Raw genomic sequence first — 25,167 nt, forward strand, 5'->3', positions numbered from 1 at the left:
CTCTGTCACTGTTACATAATTATCAATTATCTTATGTGGTGATAACAATTAAGATCTAGTCTCTTAGCAACTTTGAAGTTTATAATACAGTATTATTGACTATAATCACTATGCTGTGCTCCAGGTCTTATTTATCCTCAGTTGTCAGTTTGTACCCTCAAACATCTCCCCAATTTACCTATCTCCCAGGCCCTGGTAACCATCATTCTACTCTTTTTCTGCAAGTTTGGCTTTTTTAGATTCCACATATAAGTGAGATCATATAGTAATTTGTCTTTCTCTGTTTGACTTATTCTATTAGCATAAATGCCCTCAAGGTCCATCCATGTTGTTAAAAATGACAGGATTTCCATTTTTATCATGGCTGGATTGTATTCCATTATACACACATACACACACACATGCACATACACCACATCTTTTTTTATCTATTTATCCTCTAATGGATGGCTAGTTTTTTTTCCATTTTTTGGCTATTATGAATAATGCTGCAATAAACATGGGGGGTGCAAATAATTTTTTGAGATCCCATTTTTTATTTCTTTTGGATATATACCCAGAAGTGGAATTGTTGAATTCTGTGATAGTTCTATTTTTATTTTTTGTGGATCTTCCATACTATTTTCCATAGACGCTAAACCAATTTGCATTCCCAACAGTGCATAAGGATTCCCTAACAAGTATAAGGTGTTTTTTAATTTGCATTTCCCAGATGATTAGTGATATTGAGCCATCCTTCCATGTACCTTTTGGTCATTTGTATGTATTCTTTGGAAAATGTCTATTCAGCTCCTCTGCACATTTTAAAATCAGGTTGTTTTTTGTTATTGATGAATTCCTTTCAGCATTTCTTGCAAGGCAGGTCTAGTGATGAACTCCAGTTTTTGTTTGGCTGTTGTTTCTCTCTCATGTCTTTTAACACTTTGAATATGTCATTTACTCTTTCCTGGCCTGCAGGATTTCTGCTGAGATATCCTCTGAAAACCTAAGGGGATCCTTTGTGGGTTATAATCTTTTTTTCTATCACATCTTTTAGGATTCTCTTTAATTTTTGAATTTTGATGGTTTTATTATAATGTGTCTTAGAGAAGTTCTTTTTCTTCATTTTTTTTTACATTTTTAAATTTAAATTCAATTTGCCAACATACAGTATAACACCCAGTGCTCATCCCATCAAATGCCCCTCTCAGTGCTTGTCACCCGGTTACCCCATCTCCCTGCCCACATTCCCTTCCACTACCCCTTGTTCATTTCCTAGAGTTAGGAGTCTCTCATGGTTTGCCTCCCTCTTTAATTTTTCCCACTCATTTTCTCTCCTTTCTCTTATAATCCCTTTCACTATTTCTTATATTCCTTGTATGAGTGAAAGCATATGATGATTGTCCTTCTCTGATTGACTTATTTCACTTAGCATGATACCTCCAGTTCCATCCACGTCGAAGCAAATGGTGAGTATTTGTTGTTTCTAATGGCTGAGTAATATTCCATTTTATATAAAGACCACATCTTTATCCATTCATCTGTCGAAGGACATCGAGGCTCCTTCCACAGTTTGGCTATTGTGGACATTGCTGCTATAAACATTGGGGTGCAGGTGTCTTAGTGTTTCACTGCATCTGTATCTTTGGGGTAAATCCCCAGCAGTGCAATTGCTGGGTCGTAGGGCAGATCTATTTTTAACTCTTTGAGGAACCTCCACAGAGTTTTCCAGAGAGGCTGCACCACTTCATATTCCCACCAACAGTGCAAGAGGGTTCCCCTTTCTCCACATCCTCTCCAACATTTGTTGTTTCCCGTCTGGTTCATTTTTACTATTCTCACTAGTGTGAGGTGGTATCTCATTGTGGTTTTGATTTGTATTTCCCTGATGGCAAGTGATGTGGAACATTTTCTCATGTGCGTGTTGGCCATGTCTATGTCTTCCTCTGTGAGATTTCTGTTCATGTCTTTTGTCTGTTTCATGATTGGATTGTTTGTTTCCTTGCTGTTGAGTTTAATAAGTTCTTTATAGAACTTGGACACTAGCCTTTTATCTGATATGTCATTTGCAAATATCTTCCCCCATTCTGTAGGTTGTCTTTTAGCTTGGTGACTGTTTCTTTTGCTCTGCAGAAGCTTTTTATCTTGTTGAAGCCCCAATAATTAATTTTTGCTTTTGTTTCCCTTGCCTTCATGGATGTATCTTGAAAGAAGTTGCGTGGCCAAGTTCAAAAAGGGTGTTGCCTGTGTTCTCCTCTAGGATTTTGATGGATTCTTGTCTCACATTTAGATCTTTCATCCATTTTGAGTTTATCTTTGTGTCTGGTGTAAGAGAATGGTCTAGTTTCATTCTTCTGCATGTGGCTGTCCAATTTTCCCAGCACCTTATCTTGAAGAGACTGTCCTTTTTCCAGTGGATAGTCTTTCCTGCTTTGTCGAATATTAGTTGACCATAGAGTTGAGGGGCCATTTCTGGGTTCTCTATTCTGTTCCATTGATCTATGTGTCTGTGTCAGTACCACACTCTTGATCTCTTGATGATCACAGCTTTGTAGTACAACCTGAAATCCGGCATTGTGATGCCCCCGGCTTTGTTTTTTTTTTTTGTTTTTTTTTGTTTTTTTCTATATTCCCCTTGGCTCTTCAGGGTCTTTTCCATTTCCACACAGATCTTAGGATTATTTGTTCCAACTCTCTGAAGAAAGTCCATGGTGTTTTGATAGGAATTGCATTGAACATGTAAGCTGCCCTGGGAGAAGTTCTTTTTCATTGAGATATCCAAATCTCTCCCCAGGTGTGGGATGCTCTCAGCTATGATTTCCTTAAATAATTTTTCTTCCTCATTCTATTTTCTTTAGAACTCCAATTATTCTATTTGAACATTTGGTGGAGTTTCATAGATAATGTAGGCTTTCTTTGTTGTTTTTCATTCTTTTCTCTATGTTCTTTTCTGATTAGGTCATTTCAGAGTTTCTGTTTTCTAGGTCACTTGCTTTATCCTCCATTGGACCTACTTTGCTGCTGATGCATTTTCTCTGTTGCATTTTCATTCCCTTCATTAAATTCTTTAGTTCCAAAATTTGTTTGGTTCTTTTTTAAAAATTGACTATGTATATGCACAAATCATAGAGTTCCTTTTTAGGTATTACCCAAAAGGTATGGAGAAAATTTTCTGGCCTGGCATATGTTGCACAAAATTATAGATTCCAGAGCTTAGGCACCTCAAGATGTCATCTGGTATAGTGTTCAAGCAAATAAAAAAAAAAACTGACTCTGGTTTTAGAAATTAAATAAGGTCTCACAACTATGGGCTGTGACCATGAGATCATGCCAAGGTCAGACCAACACCAACTGATCCACAGCCCCTATTCCAGCATCCTCCTCAGACCCCACAGCATTCTTCCAGCATCCACCTGACACCCCACAGCTCTGTTCCAGTATCTACCTCACACCTCACAGCCCCCTGTTCCAGCATCCTCCTCACAACTCACAGCCCGCTGTTCCAGCATCTACCTCACACCGCACAGCCCCCTTTTCCAGCATCCACCCACATACCACAACCCCCTGTTCCAGCATCCTCACACAGACCAGCTGCTGTTCCCGCATCCTCTTCATACCTAGCAGCCCCCTGTTTCAGCATAACCTCACAATTCACAGCCCCCTTTTCCAGAATCCTCCTCACACTGCACAGCACCCTAGTCCAGCATCCTCCTCTCACTGGGCAGTCCCCTGGTCCAGCTTCTCCTCATACCACAAGGCCCCCTGTTTCAGCATCCACCTCACACTGCACAGCCCCCTTTTCAGCATCCACTCACATACCACAAATCCCTGTTCCAGCGTCTTCTCCACACCTCACAGTCCTGTGTTCCAGCATCCACCTCACACCTCACAGACCCTGCTCCAGCATCCTCCTCAACCCCACAGCCTCTCTTCAGTCCCCTTGTCCAGCATCCACCTTACACTCCCCAGCCCTGTTCAGCATCTGCCTCAGACGACACAGCCCCCTGTTCCAGCATCATCCTCACCCTTCACTTCTGCCTGTTCCATCATCATCCTCATACCCCCTTGATCCAGCATCCACCTCACCCCCCACAGACCCCTGTACCAGCATCCACTTCATCTCTCAGGCCCCTGAGCCAGCAGGCTCCTTACATTGCACAACCCCTGTTCTAGCATCCTCCTCACACTTCAGAGCCCTCTGTTCCATCATCCACCTTACAACCCACAGCCACTTGTTGCAGCATCCTCCTCACACCCCATAACCCTGGTCCAGCATTCTCCTTCCACGCCACAGCCCTGTTTGAGAGTCTACCTCATACCTCACAGCCTCCTGATCCAGCATCCTCCTGACATCTCACATCCCCCTATTCCAGCATACTCCTCACACCCCAGGGTCACCTGGTCCAGCACTCTCCTCACACCTCACAGCCTCTTGTTCCATCATCCTTCTCACACCTCACAGCCCCTATTCTTGCATCCTCTTTAACACCCCACAGACCATGTTGCAGCATTCTCCTCACACCTCGCAGTCCCTATTCCAGAATCTTCTTCGCTCCACACAGCCCGTTATACCATTGACCTCACACTGCAGAGCCCCCTGATCCAGCCTTCTCCTCACACCTAACAGTCCCCTGTTCTAGCATTATCCTCAGACCCCACAGCCCTGTGTTCCAGCATCCACCTCACATCCCACAGCCTCCTGTTCCCACATCCACCTCACACCCCACAGCCCCCTTTTCCAACATCTGTTTCACACCACGTAGCCCCTTGTTCCAGCATCAATTTCACAACGCATAGCCTCCTGTTGCAGCATCCTCCTCATACCTCATACCCTTGTTCCAACATCCACTTCACACCACACAGCCCCCTTCTCCAACATCCATCTGACAACCCACAGACCCCTGTTCCAACATCCTCCTCACATCTAGTGCCTCCTGTTTCAGCATCCATCTCACACCCCACAGCCCCCTGTTCCAGCATCCTAATACCCCCCAGCCGCATGTTCCAGCATCCACCTCAGTCTTCATAGCTTCTTTGTTCTAACATCTCTCTCAGGCATGTGTCCAAATCTCCAAGCTCATCAGGTACATTTTTGGCATCTTATTTATCACAGGTAACTTCTTATAAAAATTTTTCTACTCTATAAGTTGAGTTGCCATTTTCCCCTACCCTTTATGTCAATTTTCTTATGGACTACTGCCCAGCCTTGAAAGCCTTGCTACAGATTTTAGGTTTTTTTTTTTCTTTTTCTGTAGCATCTTACTTCTGGACCTATTTCCAAGTTAGTAAACATTTTCTGTGTCCATACCTCTTCCAGACCTCCCACTGTATTACAGCCCACTGCTTTCTGCTCTGCTGTGACCTGATGGCAGGACTGTTGTCTGCACAGCACTTCGGAAGCTCTGCTAAGGTTGGCATTTGTCATCCTTGCTCTTGTGCCCTCAGTGGACTAGTGGGGCTGGGCGTTGACTCCCCGATAACCTGTGGCCCCTCTCAGGGTGCATGTTCTTTCATCTCTCCCTTCTGGATGCATCTTGAGAGGGGAATCTCAGTAGCAATTATGGTTTTTGAAATATTGCAGCAAGGCATATGTGTATCTATGCTTAACCAGCATCTCCTATGCCTGTTGAATAACAGGGTCTTCTGTTGAGCTAAGATTATCAACACTTCAAGGAAAGAACTCAAGATCTTTGAAAACTTAGTGTTCCATCCATCTTCCATGTCATATGAGACTCAGTAGAGCAATGGCTGAAAGTACTACTTGTGAGAAGGGAGCCTGACAGGTGGTGTGCATGGTGAGAGGTCATGGGAGATTCTAACCACTCAAGGATCATTCAAGTCCAATGTGATTAATCTAGGACAGAGTGAAGCAGAAGGCAGAGAACACTGATTCAAAGTGAAGATAATGTTTAGGTTCCAAGGCACTGGTTCTAATGAAGACCTAGATCACTGTAGTGTCCTTTGATAGTGTTTACTTTTTCCGTCTCTCTCCCCTTCTCCTCCCTCTCTCTTATCTTTTTCTCCTTCCGTTTTCTTTTTTCTTACATTAGTATAAGGCTACATTGTCAAAATAGCAGAATATGTAGTATTTTTTAATGTAATTGACATAACTGAATATAATTGAGTTAAGCCCTTGAGTAGATCATAAGGAATGCAGTTAAAGTGGAACTTTATCTTCATCCATGCAATCTACTTCTTTCTTTAAATTTATTTTTATTTTTTTTCAATCTACTTCTTAATACATTAAAAGTGGCTTCCTACATTGACAGAGGCTCTGCAATTAGCATGACACCTGTCAAGGTTGTTGGAACTTGCAGGGACCAGAATAGTTTATCAACATTTTGAAGCAACTTTGCCTATGTTATTTGTAAAAATAATAGTTAAAAAGGCACTACATCACATAAAAGTGATCTCTGTGAGCACTGTCGAGAAAAGTTGCATTTCAATGTGGATTTTGAACTAAATTTCAGGTTTCTGTAGTATATCACGCTTAATAGGCAAAGTATAGAGATACATTGTTGTTCATGAAAGCTGTTTCTAAAATGATTTGTAACCTCTGAGCAGAATGCATTTATCTTTAGACTTCATTAAATTATGAATAGTGCTTTTATTTATTGTCTTTCATGAAGCTTTCAGTGATTTTAATGTCAAGTGCGGTAAAAACCACTTCTGACCAATTAGAAAAATGTTTTATGTAATGCTTTTCAAAAATAGAAAAAAATAAGACAAATGTAACCTGCCTTGGAATCATGGTGAGAAGGAAAAGAGCTTTGTTTATATCTTGGCAACCTGCCTCCTTGGGTTGGACACGGGGAAATTAACATACACTCAGGCTGCTGAGAACTCACTCAAGGCTCCCTGCTGTTTTGAAGTTTTTTTGATCTGCAACATTTTCCTTTAATTCTTTCTTACTGTTCTTTTTCTTTCTTATATACACACAATCAAAGCCAGAAAGATGTAGTTTTTCGTTTTTTTTTTTTTTTTCTGCAAATTGTTTTGAATGAGAAATTGATGTAGTTTTGGAATATAGGTGAGGTTTGGTGGGGTGAAGTCTGGAGCCTGATGACCAATCAAGAGTTCTTGAGACGTCTTTGGTGCAAAATGGCGGTTTTATTAAAGTGCAGGGACAGGACCTGTGGGCAGGACTAGCTACTGGGGTTGTGAGGGGTGGCTGATTATATACCTGGGAGCTGGGTAAGGAAAAGGGAGATTTCAAAAGAACTTTCATATGCTAAAGAGGGCCTACAAGGTGCTGAAGGCTTTGCCTTAGTCAAGTTAAGGTAGTTTTCCCCTCTAGTAAGGCATTAACATTAAGACGGTTGGGAGTTTCCTTCTGGAGGTTAGGTTATGCTAAGAATGCTTTTTTCTTGTAAATTAGGCATTTTGTAAACTGAAGGAGACTGGGTCTATAAGTTAACTGTTTTTCCTTTCTGTTAGCTTTAGGGCAACCAAGAGTGCCTGAGGAATATCACACACATCCCACTCAGGAGTGTTGGTGGTGGTGGTGGGGGGGTGGGGGGGATGGAGGGGAGGTGCAGGGTGTGAGCTTGTGCTTTGTCCTCAGCTACCCTTCTGTCCCCCATCAGAATGAAGAAATTAAACCCAAACTCTCTTGACCATGGCCCAATTGCCTGGCCCTGACTACGGGCACTTCCTCTCTTTCCCTTCTGCCCCTGACACTGCAGCCCTTTTTGGCCATGGGCACCTATTCAGAGCTGCCTCCCCTCCTTCCCTGGGTGTCCTGTGTTCTGAGTGTGTCATTTTTTCAGGCCTCTCTGTCCCAGGACCTCACTCTGTTTACCAAATACTCATTTCTTGTTTATGGGAACTGGTCTTTCATGGCTGGGTTCTCAATGCTGGGAGCAGTGCTCAGTGCACTATTTTGCTCTGGAATTTTCTGATTAAAGTAAGCATCTTGTTATGAAAGCTCCTTATATTTTGACAGCATTAATTTCAGCTTTCCAAATTTAGGAGGATATTGCCATAGAATTCTGGAATGAGAAAGGATCTTTGGGGTCATCTCATTTGACCTCATATATTCTTTTTCTTTAAAAAATTATTATTATGTTGTGCCCAAGATCGGGAATCCGAGAAACCGCCAAGGAGCCGACACCGATGCAATCACATGAGGGTTTATTTACAAGCTCGAGCCTGGGTCCAGGTATACCCGACCCAGCAGAGCAGGGACTTGGACCCAGAGACTAAGAGGCTTAACAACTTTATAGGGGCCAGTGGCCAATGGGATACGCAGAAAGTTGCACAGTCATGCTGGTCCACTGAGCCGGATTTCCGATTAGGGTGTGTCCTGGTCTTTGATTAGGGCGGAGCAGTGCCCTAAGTAATAAGCAGGTCAGCGCAAGGCGGGTGCAGCCCAAAATAGAGTCAGTCCTGCTCTGCTTGTCCAGGGGTAGGGGATTTTGTTCAATTTCCTGGGTCCCACAATTATTATTATTATTATTATTATTATTATTATTATTATTATTAGCTTTTTTATTGTAAGTGATATGGTGACTGGGATCCTAAATTCTATCCTTGATTCCTTGATTTAAGTTTAGCAATGACTTGGGGGGAGAGAAGTGTTGTGCCCAAGATTACGTATCCGAGAAACCACCAAGGAGCCGACACCACACGGATGCAAACACACGAGGGTTTATTTACAAGCTCAAGCTTGGGTCCAAGTATACCCGACCCAGCGGAGCAGGGACTTGGACCCCGAGGTGGGTTCCAGTTTAGTTTTAAGGGCTGGTCTAGAGGTGGAGGAATTCCTCAAGTTCTGCTTACATTTTGATATGGGGCCTTCAAGGGCACGGAGCTCTGTTCTCATTCTAATATGGGGCTTTCTAGGGCATTAAGCTGTAAGCTGTTTTTTTCCTGTAACTGAAGTAATGTAAAGTTCAGCTCTTATTCACAGGGGCCTGGGATGGCTGTACTTGAGCTAACGCTGAACTTAAAGTGGAATGGCCTTAATTTTCTCGGCCTCCACAGAAGCAATGCCTTTTTTTTTCTAATTAAAATTTTAATTTTGACATAGGTGCATATTCACATGTAGTTGAAAGAAATACAGTGATTCCCTGTACTCTTAATCCACTTTTCCCCAAGGGTAATGTTTTGTAAATGTAGGGATGGGAAAAATTTCCCTTCTTCTCTCCTACATTTTTTTTGGCTAATCTTTTAGGGTTCCTAGAGCCAGTTCCAACATGAGAAACCCCCACAACATCAAGGAATTCTCAGGCATTCTACTGGTGCCTGAGAACTTAACTCAATTATGACACTATTTACTCATTGGTAGCGTCAGACTCCATAGGTGAAGCATTCAGTGCCCTCCCCTGACTTCAGAAACCAGCCGGATAAGCCTTAGGTTTCTGACTGACTGGCAACAAGTTAGAAGTTCCAACAACCTCCTCCTTAGGTTCAATTAATCTGCTAGAGTGGCTCACAGAACTCAGGGAAATACTTAAGTTTACCAGTTTATTAAAAAATGTGAAGAGATCACATGATGAAGTTTTGGAAAATAGGTGAGGTCCAGAGCCAATGATCAAGAAAGAATTCTTGAGACATCTTTGGTGCAAAATGGTGGTTTTCTTTTTTTTTTTTTTTAATTTTTTTAAGGTATTTATTTATTTATTTATGATAGTCACAGAGAGAGAGAGAGAGGCAGAGACACAGGCAGAGGGAGAAGCATGCTCCATGCACCGGGAGCCCGATGTGGGATTCGATCCCGGGTCTCCAGGATCGCGCCCTGGGCCAAAGGCAGGCGCCAAACCACTGCGCCATCCAGGGATCCCAAATGGTGGTTTTCTTAAAGCACGGGACAGGACCCAGGGGCAGGAAGAGCTGCTGTCCCCGGCCTCTGAAGGGTGGCTGATTATATACCTGGGGGCTGGGAGGGGCTTGGGGATAGCATACTCTCTAAGGAATATTTGGAAGCAAGGTTTCCAGGACCTTGAGGGGTCTAGCTATTGTTGGGAAAAGGTCACTTATTATCATCTAATAAAACTTGAGTCATGAGACCCTTCAGATGGATATCTGTGGGCTATGTGCTTGGGCGATGATTGCCAACATGTATCTTGGGGGTTTAGAGATAAAGGAAATTTCTGAAGGAATTTTTATATGTTAAAGTAGACTTACAGGCTCCTGGGGGTTGGGCTTATATTGCCTTTTGCCTTTAGCAAAATATGAACATTGAGGCAGTTGAGTCCATAGAGGAATGTCCCTCTGCCTGTTTCAAGGACTTGTCAATGTGCTGCCTGGGGCTCGTGCTTTGTCCTCAGCTAGCCCTGTGTTCCCCCATCAATACATAGGGCAAGGTCCCCAAGGAAAGAGCTTCTGTTCTCATGGAGCTTGGCGCCCAGCTTGGTGGCATGTGGAAGTGTTCTGGTTTCCCAAGCATGGAAGCTCTCTGAAGAAAAGGACCAAAAGATATCCTCTTGGGTTTTTATGGAGGCTTCTTTACACAGTCATGATTAAGTAAGTCATTGGTTTTTGGTTAATTCAGCTCCTCTACCTTCTCTGGAGGTTGGGGAGTGAATCTAACAGTTTTAATCCTCTAATCACATGGTTGGTCCTCCTAGCAACCAGCCACTGACCTTGAGTGTGGTCCAAAAGTCACCTTCATTAATGACAGAACACCTATTTCATTTGTTTATTTATACTTATTTATTTAAATTTTTTATTTAAGTTCCAGTTAGTTAACATATAGTTTAATATTAGTTTCAGGTGTATAATATCCTGATTCAACACTTCCATACCACACCTACTGCTCATCACAGCAAGTACACTCCTTTTTTTTTTTTTAAGTTTTTGTATAAATTCTAGTTGGTTAGCATACAGTGCCATATTAGTTTCAGGTGTACAATTTAGTGATTCAGCACTTCTGTATAATACCTCATCAACACAAGTTGATATATATATAATATATATATTATATATTATATATATATGCTCATCATCACAAGTGCACACCTTAATCTCATTTCACTTTAATAGCTCTGAAATATTTCTAGGAACTGTGGATGAAGACTAGATATATCTGAGGAATGAATGTTGGTCATCCAAATGACAAAAGATATATTTTTTTATCATCATTATATCACAGTTGGTTTGATTATTAATTTGGCAGAAAATAAATAGAAGAAAACAAACTAATTTTGTACATATAGGAGCCCCCCTCCCATAGGAGATTTAAAGAGAAATGACCAAGTAGGCAGCTTTTATGGCTTTTAGACAAGGAAACAATAAATTTGTGAAGAATTGACAAAACAAAGGGTCTTGAGTAATAGATTAGTGAAGTAACAAGGTTTGTTGATATAGTCTTCTCAGCCCTAGTTCCCTGTTTCTGGAGGTGAGGATGGCATCTGCCCTTCTAGTACAGGGAGAGTACCTTTCACATACATAGGTGTTTTTTGTTTTCTTTTCAGGAGGACAAAAAAGGTTTAGAGTGTCTTTTGTGCAAAAGCTGTTTCTTTAAAAATAATCAATTTTTAAAAATTTTTATAAATTTATTTTTTATTGGTGTTCAATTTGCCAACATATAGAATAACACCCAGTGCTCATCCCATCAAATGCCTTAGTTTCTGGCTGTTCCCTGATCATGGTTGTCTGTCACTGCCTAGACATCGTGCCTTGACTATTATGTAAATAGGAAGCAGCCTCACTCACATTTCATTTTGGAGGTACTGGCCTCCTGCAGGGGTCATGTGAGAGGATGGGGTGGTTCTTAACTCAGGAATCCCTAACTGGTGGGCAGAGGTGCTCTCTGCCATGTTCAGAGGCCCTGGGTGTCCATCTGTGCTGAGGGCAGAGGGGCTCCCTGCTGTGTTCACCAACGCTTAGCACCTATCTCAGTCTATTTAGGCTGCTATAATGCAATACACTGACTGGGTGGCTCATCAACAAATTTATTTCTCACAGTTTTGGGGATGCAGAAACAGTCAGACTATAATATTCTACTCCTGGCCTCCCCAAACTCATGTCTGAGTTTGCATTCTGAAATGCAAAATACATTCATTCTATTTCAATAATCCTAAATGTCCTAACTTGTGCCAGCATTAACTTAAAAGTGTAAAGTCGGGATCCCTGGGTGGCGCAGCGGTTTGGCGCCTGCCTTTGGCCCAGGGCGCGATCCTGGAGACCCGGGATCGAATCCCACGTCGGGCTCCCGGTGCATGGAGCCTGCTTCTCCCTCTTCCTGTGTCTCTGCCTCTCTCTCTCTCTCTCTCTCTCTCTCTCTATCATAAATAAATAAAAAAAATTAAAAAAAAATGTAAAGTCCAAAGTCTCATCTAAATAGCATCTAAATCAGATATGGATGAGACTCAATGTATATCTGGAAGCAAATTTCTCCCTGCTTTGAACCAAAGATGTTGAATCTGTGAACTTAATTAAACATGTTATGTGCTTCTAAAATGCAATGGTTGAACAGGGATAGAATATATATTCGTTTTCCAGAAGGTGGAAATAGGAAAGAAGAAAGGATTGAGAGGTCCCTGGCAAGTCCAAAACCAGTAAGAGTCCTGTCCTCACTGTTTTGGTTAGCCCTGCCCTGTGACTTTGCTGGGCACACCCTATGCTGCAGGCTGGAATCAAAGGACCATGGCTCTCCTGGTCTATTGTTGTATTGGGCATTGCTCCAGCAGTGGCTTTCTGTTGTGATCTTGTGTTCTTGGTGGTCCTTTGCTTGAGTCCATGGCCTGAGGCTCACAGGGCCATCCTTCAAAATCTAGGTGGAAATAGCCGTACCCCTTGTGCTTTGCTGGGTGCACCAAGTCCACTCGAACCCACAATGTGAAGCAGTGCCAAGCAGCACTGGCCTGCCCTTTGAAATCTTTGTGCCGTGTAGGACCTTTCACTCTGGGCCTAGAATGGGAGGGGCAGCTCTAATGGTCTCTGAAGTACCTTCTATGGACTATTCTTTCATTGTGTTGGATGGTAGATCTTGGCTTCTGTTTAGATGGCAGATTAATCTCTCCATTGTCCTACCTTCTGTTGAGATGTCAGATACAAAATGATGACCTTATCAAATTTGGCTGTGCCCTTTGTGTTCTCTCCTGAATAAACTTTCTCATTTCTTTCAGTTTGGATAGGCTGAGAATTTTAAAGTTCAGCTTCCTTTTTGATTAACAATTCCATATTTAAAAAAAATTATTTGAAAGAGAGAGAGTGAGCATGAGGCAAAGAGAGTATAACAAGCAGACTCCCTGCTGAACAGGAAGCCCAATGTGGGACTCAAGCCCAGGATGCTGGGATCATGACCTGAGCTGAAGGCAGACACTTAACTGACTGAGCCACCCAGGCACTCCAATTTCATCTTTTTTTTTTAATTTTTTTATTTATTTATGATAGTCACAGAGAGAGAGAGAGGCAGGCAGAGACACAGGCAGAGGGAGAAGCAGGCTCCATGCACCGGGAGCCCGATGTGGGATTCGATCCCCGGTCTCCAGGATCAGGCCCTGGGCCAAAGGCAGGCGCCAAACCGCTGCGCCACCCAGGGATCCCCAATTTCATCTTTAAGTCATTTCTCACTTCTCTCATTTTACTCAAAGCATTGAAGAGTAACCAGGCAGCTCCTGAAACTTTTTGCTTAGAAATCCTCAGCCATCTAATTAGCTAATGTCATCCCTTATCAGTTGTACTTGCACAAATTAGGATACAAACAATTGAATCAAGTCCTTTGCTACTTTATAACAAGGATCACCGTTTCTCCAGTGTCTAATTGCATGTTTCTCATTCTGTCTGAGACCTCCTCAGAATGGCCTTTACCATCAATATTTTGTTTACCACCACCATTTTGTTTATGAACACTTAGGTATTCTCTATGAAGACTGAGGTTTCTCCTCGGACAGTTCTCCTCCTTCTGAGACCTCACCAGAATTGCTTTTAATATCATTAGCAGCAATGTAGGCTTTTCCTGGTGTATCCTCCCAGACTCTTCTGCCCTCTACCCATTACCTAATTCCACATTTTTAGGTATTATAGCAGCATCCTCACTTCTCAGTACTACTATAACAAAGTGCCACAAACTGGGTGGCTTATAAATGATGGACATGCTTTCACAGTTCTGGAGGCTGGAAATGCAAGGTCAAGATGCCAGCTTGTATCCTCATGTGGTGGAAGGGGCAAGGGATCTCTCTGGATCCTCTTTTATAAGGGCACTAATCCCATTCATGAGAACTCCACCCTCACTACCTCCAAAAGCCCACCTTCTAATACCATCACTTTAGGGATTAGAAATTCAATATATGAATTTTGGGAGGACACAAACATCTAGACACATGCAGCAACCACAGCAGCATGATACAGTTTTAGAACATTTCATCACCCCAAAAAGACTCCCAGGGCCCATTTGTGATCAGTCTCTATTGTTACCTCCAGCCTTAGGCAACCCTGATCTTTCTGTCTCTCTAACCTATTCTGAACAGTTCATTTAAATAGAATGACACAATATACAGTCTTTTGTGTTTGACTTCTTTCACTTTGCATAATGTATTTTGGGTTCATTCATAGCATAGCATGTATCAGTAGTTCTATGTTGTAACTTATACTACTTTTTATTATCCACTTACCATGGATAGACATTTGGAATGTTTCCAGTTTTTGCCTCTTTTGAATAATGTTGCTATGAACATTTATGCTTTTGTGTGAATTGTTAAAAGATACATCAAGGCATAGTAAATTTTTAAGAGTTTATTTGAGCAAAAATTAGTTTGAATTGGCCAGTGCCAAACTGGAATTACTTAGGGAGTGCTCTACCAACAGTAGCTATAGGAAAGACTTTTTCAGAGAAAAGGTGGAGGAAGCATAGTAAGGAAATGATTTGATTAGCTATAGCTTAAGGGTTTGCCTTATTCAGGAAGCCTAGTTGACTGTTTATGATGAGTTGTCTTTAGATTTTGATTTCTTAATCTTGAGGCATTTATTACAGGCCTAGATTTTGGTTTGCTTTTGTAGGATGAAAAGGTGTTAGAGGCACATTTAATTTAATATTTAATGGCCTTATTTAATTAATTTAATAGGACATATGTTTTCATTTCTCTTGAGTAAATTTCTAGGAGTGGAATTTCTGGTCATATGGTAATTTATTATTTAACTTTTTAAGAAACTGCCAAACTTTTCCATGATGGCTGCACCATTTTACACTCCTACTAGCAATGTTTGACGGTTCCAGTTTCTCTACATCCCTGCCTTTCTTCATATTTTGTTTCAGAAATTCCATGCCCATTTGAATTATAATTAAATAGAAAAAATACTTTCATGATTCAATGAAAATACTGAAGTCTCAATTAGATTAAGCATTTGACTATATACTTCTGGTTTAATAACAGTCTCAGTTAATTGGTCAGAATTGATTTATGTTGTGGAACTAATGGTCTAATTGCCTAGGGATTATATGGTAAATAATTAATGACAATTTACTGCAGCCTTCCTTATAGAACATACTTTAGCCTTCTGCTTCTACTTCTGGGTCATCTAATAATTCAGGAAATGAAATCAGCTTTCTTTAGAAGGCAGACTGGTGCTGTATGTGTCTCTGGGGTGTCTAGACTCTGAAAGAAAAAGACCCATGATTTATTTATTTTCTTATAGATATAGTATAGAATGGGCGACATTAACAGATACTAATAGCAAGATAGGATTTTGTGCATTTTAAACCTCTATGGACTGAGATAAAATAATTTCCTGTGTTCCTTTCCAGATTGTTCACAGAACACTGGCAGCCATGTTGGGTTCCCTTGCAGCATTAGCAGCGCTGGCTGTGATTGGAGATGTAAGTTGTAATGTTTTGAGTCAATGGCTTAACACTCGATAGAGTGTGAGATTCAAAGACAGTCCAGGAATTAGGCATTACTGGTGATTTTCATTCCTTTATATACTATTTCCACATTTATCCCTCAGGAACCCTACTAGAAGCATGAACTAAAAACTTTATCACCATTGATGAGTATTTTTCATTTGACTTTATCATACACACTTTTTTTATTCCCTATTTTAGCTGAGGAAAAGGTCATCATAGTCATTCATTGGCTAGGGCTATATAGCTGAGTGGTGTTAGAGTTGACTCTGGGTACTGTCAACCCTTGGGATCTAGAGGGGGCCATCCTGCATGGAGCAGAGGTAGGAAATGATGAGGTTAGGGTTTTGTCTTGCAGATACCAGGAGGTCCCTAGAGATGCATGTTTGGGGATGGATGGCACCCCATCAGTGTCTGTGCATGGCTTGTCTGGCAGGAGTATAGGCGTGAATGTAGGAAGGCAGGAGAGGCCAAGCACTCACTGGAGATGGAGGCCTGCCATTGTTTGAGGAGCAGTGCTGGAACTGAACAAGGTGGGAGCATACAGAACTGCATTTGGAAACAACTTTATGGAATTCACAGGAGTGTTTTGCTAGGTGCTACTACAGACCAGTCAGTCAACCAAAGAATAATAACTGGCTTAAAAAACTATGTGGAGCCATGCTCAGTTATTTATTTTATTTTTCTTAGTTAGATCTTATATAAACAATACTAACTCTAGGGTAAAATGTCCCAGAGTCCTAAAACTTATACATAAACCACTATTATTTTTATTTTAATTAACTTTAAGGAGCAGTATAATAGTAGTTATTTTATTTTTATAAAATTTTAATGTGGCATACAGCCTGGACTGTGGGTATCTCCCTGGGCCACCCATAGTCCAGGTTGTGAGTCCTCTCCCAACAACCAGACTCTCACACTCCATGTTCCCAGTTCCCCATGACCCCAGCCTTCTCTACTCTGCAGAATTGTTAGAAGATGAAGTAAGAGTTGATAGACAACTGGTGAGTAGGACAAGTGTGTCCTTTAGTTATAGCCATCTTGGCCTCATGCCCCAACACCAAGGAAGGCATCTAGGGACCTCAATAACCTCAGGGGTCAATCCTATAATTCAGGCTAGAGTTCTTCATGGAGTTGCCAGGGACAAGATTTAAGAAATTTGCTTTTCTTATTATCAAATGCATAGACTTGACATTATTATGCCTTGGGTCACAAGTGATTTTCATCAGTGATATATTCTAATTTCAAAGGCAAGGGGATGGTATGATTTTTGACTCTGGCCCAATGAGTGGGGTTGCCCTAAAGAGCAGCACATTTTTTACAGCTTATCACCAGGAGGATGATGCCCAAGATTAATTGGAAATTTGTGCTTTGATTGTAGAGACCCAGCCTGACCCATGTGGTGGAGTGGATTGATTTTGAGACGTTGGCCCTACTATTTGGCATGGTAATTACAATCCTCCCAGTGGGACACAGTTCCAAGCTTGTGTAACCCAGCACCTTCTCTTTTGCTGCTACTGTGGATAATCTTTTATTATATTAAAAAAATTGTACTGCTTGACAATTAGGGCTTGATTAAGAAGTATTAGTGCAAAAAAAAAAAAAAAAAAAGAAGTATTAGTGCAGGTCTAGACAATTTTTCCTGTGGAGGAATAGAATAATTAGTGCTCTGGTTAGTGGTGGAGAATTGCAGTCACAGGCCTTTCTGATAGTTGAATAATATTGCCATTTAGAAAATTTAGCAAAGTTTTTGAGTTACTTCTCTTAAAATATAAAATGGAATATTCTAAATAAGTGAACCAAGTAGTTTTGGTGATTGGAAAACACTGTAATTACATGGAAAAAGGAAGAAATTGTCCCTGAGTAATAGTTCGTGTGTTGTAAACTGATTTAACTAGAATAAGTGAAATCTGATAAGCGCCTGGACAGCAATGGGAATGCTGCACATGTTCTTGAACAGACCCCACAACAGCTAAGTAGCCTAAAGGAGGATTTTCCCTTTCTGGTAAAAAAATCCTACTCTGTGTAAAGCAGGTTACTATATTTCCTCATTTTCCTTGGTAACATTTTATCCCCCCTGGTAGTCATAACAGAAGGCCATGCTGCTATAAGCTTCAATATGATCCAAACTAGCTGCCTCCTCTAGAGTGTAAAGAGATAGATCAGTGCTCTGAACTCAGGCTTTATAGAGAAGTTCATAATCACGTTGGTCCTGAAAAGTATATACTAGGGCCTGGGCATCTGGAAAGAAGAAGGAAGATGTCTCATAAAATAGGTCAAAAAACACTTTAGGTGAGTTGTGTATTAGTTTGCTGGGGCTGCCATAATAAAGTACCACATTTAACAAAAGAAATTTATTTCCTCACTTCTGGAGGCTGGATTTCTGAGACCCAAGTGTCAGCAGGGTTGATTCCTTCTGAGGCCTCTCTACTTGACTTGCGGATGATCATCTTTCCCCTGTATCTTCACATGGTCTTCCCTCTGTGTGTGTCTGTGTGCTCATCTCTTCTTATAAGGATACCAGTCATACTGGATTAGAGCTTCACTTTAACTTATTCTGAGGTACTGGGGTTAGGATTTTACCATAGGAATTTGTGGGGGAAAGTGGCACAATTGAGCCCATAACAAATGGTTTAATTTTTTCCTAGTTGAAGTCAGTTCAGCAAGCTTCTAGGATTCTAGAAATTTGGAGGTGGAAAGATAGTCTATATATCCAGGCTGCTCCCTTTGCCTCTTTATTTCATGGCAGTCAGCCACCCATGGGGCCACTGACCGCAATTCCTGAGTCTCAGTCTCTTCTGGATAGTTTTGGCAGCAAATGTGTGGACTAGCTTCCACAATGGAAGACAACACAGGACCTACTCATTCAATTCAGTTCATGTGAAGTGTTTATTGTTGAGTGAAGCACCACATTCTATAGACAGGTGGCCATTTGGGTTAGGATGAACATTGATGGTTACTATAGACAAGGTGGATATTTGTACTGAGCCTAAACTGATTTTTGGAAATTTTCATTTTGTATAGTATATTTAAAAGACTATATTGAGCCTACTCTTTTCTAAGTACTTTAATTTACAAAATTTAATTGAATTTTTATAACAGCCTTACAAGGAACAAAACTTTAGAGGTGAGGTAAGAAAGCTAAAGTACAGAAAATTAAATAATTTTGTTTGGACAAGATTTAACTACTTCTAAGCGGCAGAGTTAGTACTTGCACATGCATCTTCTCACTCCAAGTTTAATACATTGGTATATTACCATCTTCAGAGATGGAATAAAGAATCTTCCAGAAAGTTCAAGCTGGTTGAAATGTCTGGTTGATTAGATATGTAATAAATGGGACATTACTTTTCGTTATTGTCTCTATGTTATCACTAGAAAGAAGTACAAGTTCTGGGTTCAGGTAGAACCAGAGAATAATCATTTCAATGTAACTGCTCTTATTTGTGTGTTTTGATCAGATTGGTGATGAAAATCTGTTTAACTATTTTAGGAAACAAAATATAACCCAGTTTAAAAACCTTAAAGTGTTTAATTGTTGTTTATGTGGACATGTATGTGCAGAAGGCCACATTCCGGCTCATTTCCTCTGCTGCTTTTAGCTTTGTGACTGTGAGCAAGTCATCTTCCTTTTCTGCCCCCTGGTGTCCTGGGCTATATAATAGAGAGTAATGAGGGGGGCTTGGGCGGCTTAGTTGGTCTGGCTCTTAGTTTTGGCTCAGGTCATGATCATGTGTCCTGCATCAGGCTCCACACTGAGCACAAAGTCTGCATGTCTCTCTCCCTCTGCTCTCCCCCTGCTCTCTCTCTCCCTCAAATAAATAAAATCTTAAAAAAAAAAGAGTAATGATAATATCTGATGTTCTTGTGAAGATTAGGTGGAATGATAGTGTACCTAGGGTATATATTCCTGGATAAAAATATAGAGCTGCACACCTGCTAATAAGAGGCTCATTCAGGAAGTTAGTAAGTGGACTACACTCAGCAAGAGAGCAAGAAGCTTCATGAAGTGACAGCTTTCATGCAGAGGCCAGAGTTGAGATTTGCAACTGATCACTCCAATGTCCTTTCAGGATGGCGCATTGCTAAAAGAGTCTCCTTAACTCCTTTTTCTGTTTTTCCCTACAGATGATCTTAGTAGCTATATTTTCGGAAACGGGATTTTTTGATTATTGTGCTGTAAAGGTAGGTTTGATGTGGCATTTAATATTTATGTATTAATTAATTTTTTTGCCATGATGTATTCAGTTAATAAAACTACCATTTAAAGCAAATATTTTGGGATCCCTGGGTGGGTCAGTGGTTTAGCACCTGCCTTCGGCCCGGGGTGCCATCCTGGAGTCCCGGAATCAAGTCCCGCATTGGGCTCCTTGCATGGAGCCTGTTTATCCCTCTGCCTGTGTCTCTGGTTCTCTGTGTCTCTCATGAATAAATAAAAATCTTTTTAAAAAATAAAGCAAATATTTTAAAGTTCCATTCTCCTTTTCAAAATCACAGCTGTTAATACAGGGTACAGTTGCTGTGCAGAATTAGATGGCTCTGAGCAACTTTCATGTTCTCAGTAAACTGAAGAAGGAAATCAAGGAAAGGAGTATTTGAGTTGAATGTTTGTGTCACATTGGTTAAATTGGCAAGTTGAAAGCTACATATCAAATATTGTTTTGCATTTTCGAGCATCTAAATATTTCAACTTCTGATTACTTGCCTTTTGGTGAAATAATTTCAATGATTTCTTTCTAGTCATTGAACATCTAAATGTTCACTTTTATAACTGGAATCCTAGAGAATCTACCAGCACGTTCTAATTGCCAGACTCCGCTGGTGCTATATCACTCAGGGTTGGTGAGAGGAGATCTTGCCATGCTGTGCTAATGTGGAAGCTGATGTTGTACTTGATTTTTTTTTGTTTTGGAACTGGAAAGTTCTTTTAAAAAATTATTTACTCATCAAAGTCTTTGCAAACTCTGAAAGAGAACCATGCTATGATTTTTGCCATCTTTGTGTATCATCTTGCACCTTCAAATATCTGGCCTCTTCCCTCAATATCTTATTTATTTATTTATTTATTTATTTATTTATTTATTTATTTATTTATTTTTATTTATTTTTTTTTATTGCGAGGGCACGGGAAGGGAGGGTCGGGGTAAAGGCCATTGCCGCAGTGTCTGATAGAGGGGCCTGCACCCGCTCCGTCCCCCGCGTCTCTCAATATCTTGATACTGAAAGTCCCAAAATCTTAAGTTGCCAACAATCTGCAGGTTTAAGGGTCACAGCCCAGTCTGTCTAATCAAAAGGAGGTTGCAAAATACTGGATAATGTTAAAGGGATACAGTGCTATCACTTTGTAATCAATGAACCCTCACACGGGACTGTGAGGAGAATCAGAGGGAAGGAGTATAGTCCAACATGGATTCAGAATGTCCAGGAACAAGGTATCACTCCCTCATCTTAGTAAATGTAGGAATCCATGGGCTGAAGTTTCAATCCACCATGGAGTGTTTTCTTGGACTCCTAGTTCTTAGACTCCCTATGAAAAATCACATTTATTCTACAACCCCACTGATCCTGACCTGTTCTTTCTACGTGTGTGTATATTTTAGACATACCGACTATCTCGAGGAAGAGTGTGGGCCATGATCATCATGTTGTGTCTCATTGCTGCTGTCCTGTCTGCCTTCCTGGACAATGTGACCACATTGCTGCTTTTTACTCCTGTGACCATAAGGTATACAGAGTGGCCCTGCCTGGGCGTTAATCCAGGCTCATGGTGGTGTGCTCTGACTTCTCAATCTAGCCCCTGCTTTCCCTTTGCTGGTGTGCCCTGGTCTAGCCTATGTCCCCCAGGACCGTGATGCTCAGTGCTTTTGGCTATGGCTATGGTTTTGGCTATGGGTATAACTATGACAGCAGCAGTGGTGGCCACAGAAATATCTGTAGGAGTCAGAAGACTCAGGCTTTGCTGTCCCAGGATGAGGGACAGAGCATTAGTTGCTGGGAGTTCTTGTCCATTAGGCTGATCACAGGTGTAACAGAGCACAGTGTAGGAGCTCTTGCCATGTGGGCAGGAGCATGTAGCCAGGGACTGGGGAAGGTGGGGCAGCCATCTTGCTCTCACCAGGCTCCTTGGAGTGTTGTGGGATCTGGCCTGACAGTCTTACAACCCTGAGGTCATTACCTGAGCCAAAATCAAGAGTTGAGGGATCCCTGGGTGGCTCAGTGGTTTAGTGGCTGTCTTTGGCCAGGGACATGATCCTGGAGTCCCCAGATTGAGTCCCACGTTGGGCTCCCTGTGTGGGGCCTGCCTCTCCCTCTGCCTGTGTCTCTGCCTCTCTCTCTCTCTCTCTCTTTCTCTTTCTCTGTCTCTCATAAATAAATAAATAAAATTAAAAAAATCAAGAGTTGGGCACTCAGCTGAATGAGTCACACAGGTGCCTCCTTTTATCCATACTTAATGTTCTTTGTCTTGAAGATGGTTCTCCAGCATATCATGGTTTTTCCCTGCTTGGACCCATCATATCCTGGTACTCGGCTGATCCTAGGGAAACAGATACCCCCTGGGAGTTCAGAGGAGCAAGCTACATAATGAAAGGCCCTAGACAAGTCACTTTAGCTACATTGATCTGGGTTGTGCCTAACCCAAGCTACTGTTTTGAGGATTCTGTTGGATAAAAGACCCTCCTGGACTTGAGGCTGGAGACATAGCAAGTTCAAAGTGACCAATAAGGGACTACCTCCAGGGCTCAGGACTAATTCTAGATAATGACTTTGGCATTTGAAGACTGATGACTCTCAGAGGCAGAGGAGCCCAGGTGGGGGTGGTGGGGTGGTGGTGGGGGGTGCAGCCCCATTTGTGCAGCCTGCAGTGTGCAGAGTTGGTCTCTTGCCCGAGCTTCTGCAAACTTGGCTGCCTCATCACTCCGGCATGTAGGCAGGGGTTTGGGGTAAGGGGACACTTGGACACAGGTTTCCTGCAAAGGGAATGTAGTACCTCCTAGTATGTGAGGTTCTTCTGAGAGCAAATGAAGGCTGGAATGAACATGTTTTAAGGGTGCTGGGAACAGTAACACATACTGCTGATGAAAGGCACCAAACTGCCTCGAGGAGACCTCAGGGGGCTTAAGGCAGGCCACACTCATCTCCTCCAACTGAGGCAGCTCTGTTGCTGTCACTGGTTTGGAAACCATAGTATCATCTGCATGTGCCAGGTCCCAGAGTGTTGGTGCACTCTCTAACCACAGCTCCAGTGAGAGTGGGCTTCCAGGGGGCACCCATATTCCTGTCATCTTCTCAGCCTTGCTGGGATTTGTTTATATCCTCACTGTTCCAGTAACTAACTTTGTAATTTTATGTGAGAGTAGCAATTCCATTTATTAGTCTAAAAATTATATCTTTCAGATTCAAGTGTTAGTGTGCTTAGATTCACTATTTATATTACCATATTCTTCATGACTTTTTGAGCTTAATAACATTCTTTTGCCTTTGTCTGGAGTAGCATTAGTCTTCACAGTTAAACAGCGAGGCCCATTTACATAGGATGCCATCTCTGTGCTTGCTCTGGCATTATTGATTAGTGTACCCTAATTATTTTCTTGCTGGAGGCAGATCCTGGGAGCTTCCCCAGCTGAGAGCTGCTGCTGCTGATGGTGATTGGGGTCTGATCCTCTTTTTGGACTTATTCCTGTCCCTGGTCCCTGGATACCATTCCATTTTCAGCTTCCACATGGCTCTATAGGCTGATCCTCCCACAGATATGCTGATGGTTATGCATCATATCTGTGGGAGATGGGAGATGGTGGGAAGGACCTCTGACTGCAGCACCTTAGAGACCCAAGGCTTGGTATCTATATGGAAATGGACATTGTGGAAGAGCAGGTGTGGTGGGCTATGATATGTTTCCCAAACCTTCTTTAAGGCAATTTTTTCAACTTTGTGCTCACTGGATCCACCTAAAGAGCTGTAGAATGCTGCTGCCCAGGCCTACTCCCAGGGCTTGGTGTGTCATGGGCTGAGCAGTAGGAATTTTCACAGGTTCCCAGATAAATCTAGTGTGCAGCCAAGGTAGGGAACCACAGCCGTAGAGTGTGTGCTACTTCCCTAAGGAAGAAGTCCATGGGTAAGTAGTTAGAAGGAAGGGGTGAGGAGACACATTAGGGCCTCAGCATCTGAGAAAGGGAAGGTGGGTAAGGAATTAGGCTGGTAGGCTTGGTGTGAGCTACTGAGTGGTGCTGCTTTGTATGCTGCCCCACCCCTGACTCAGAGGGGTCTGGTGCCCAGCATCCATTCACTTGTGCCAGGGCCTGTACAGAGGGAGGTGTGCTCCTTCCAGATCTGGGGGGGAGGAAGGTACATTTTCTTTTTTTTTAAATAAATTTATTTTTTATTGGTTTTCAATTTGCCAACAATAGAATAACATCCAGTGCTCATCTCATCAAGTGCCCACCTCAGTGCCCCTCACCCAGTCACCCCCACCTCCCCTTCCCCCACCCCTAGTTCGTTTCCCAGAGTTAGGAGTCTCTCGTGTTCTGTCTCCCTTTCTGATATTTCCCACTCATTTTTTCTCCTTTCCCCTTTATTCCCTTTCACTATTTTTTATATTCCCCAAATAAATGAGACCATATAATGTTTGTCGGAAGGTACATTTTCACACTGATGGTTTACATGGGTGGTCAATTAACTTTCAGAGAAATGCACTTCTGAGGATCAACTGTAGCTCTGTAAACATTGTTGTTTTTGTTCATCCCCCAGCATTGCACTTCCTACAGGTGTGTATGTGCCTCCTCTGTACAAACAAGTGCTTTCAAAATATTTAGATTGCACATGGGCCTGTCACAACTGAATAGCATGGCTACTTTTACTTTCCTCCATTTATGACAGATTATGTGAGGTGCTCAACCTTGATCCAAGACAAGTCCTAATTGCAGAAGTGATCTTCACAAATATCGGAGGAGCTGCCACTGCCATAGGGGACCCACCAAATGTCATTATTGTTTCCAACCAGGAGTTGAGGAAGATGGTATGTACCAGTGTAACAGGATTGCTTTCAACAAATATAGATCCCAGCTTACTTGCCCATTTAACATTCTACCCAGTGTGGAAGCTTTTATTAGAAACCAAGCTCTTCTCTATCACTTCTTCATATTAAATGCTATTGGTTATCTCGAGAGGGGAAGTTAGGTGACTGATCCTCCAGTGTAGAGTGAAGTGGTCTGATGATTGGATTACGTGATCTACTTAGCCTAGTCTATTTATATTAATGGGAACTGAGGTTTCTTCCAAGTAATATTAAGGATAAAATGATCTGTCCCCTTGCATTTTTCAACTGTGGTGGATGAATTTACTGAAGAATTTAAGATTTTTTTAAAGAGTCATAAAATGAAGGTCTTTAGGAATTTTTTGAAAGT

General features: G+C 41.8%; 1 protein-coding gene across 1 annotated transcript in view; it reads left to right on the plus strand.

Annotated features, from left to right (window-relative positions):
• Positions 1-25,167, plus strand: part of OCA2 (OCA2 melanosomal transmembrane protein) — a 435,982-nt gene that overhangs the window by 113,813 nt on the left and 297,002 nt on the right. The window contains exons 10-14 of the mRNA XM_077868273.1: positions 15,671-15,742; positions 17,148-17,213; positions 19,895-19,951; positions 21,367-21,491; positions 24,641-24,779. Coding sequence (XP_077724399.1) covers positions 15,671-15,742; positions 17,148-17,213; positions 19,895-19,951; positions 21,367-21,491; positions 24,641-24,779 — 459 coding nt within the window. The remainder of the gene's footprint in view (positions 1-15,670; positions 15,743-17,147; positions 17,214-19,894; positions 19,952-21,366; positions 21,492-24,640; positions 24,780-25,167) is intronic.

This window comes from Canis aureus, chromosome 2 (assembly GCF_053574225.1).
Source record: "Canis aureus isolate CA01 chromosome 2, VMU_Caureus_v.1.0, whole genome shotgun sequence".
Classification (NCBI taxonomy): Eukaryota; Metazoa; Chordata; class Mammalia; order Carnivora; family Canidae; genus Canis; species Canis aureus.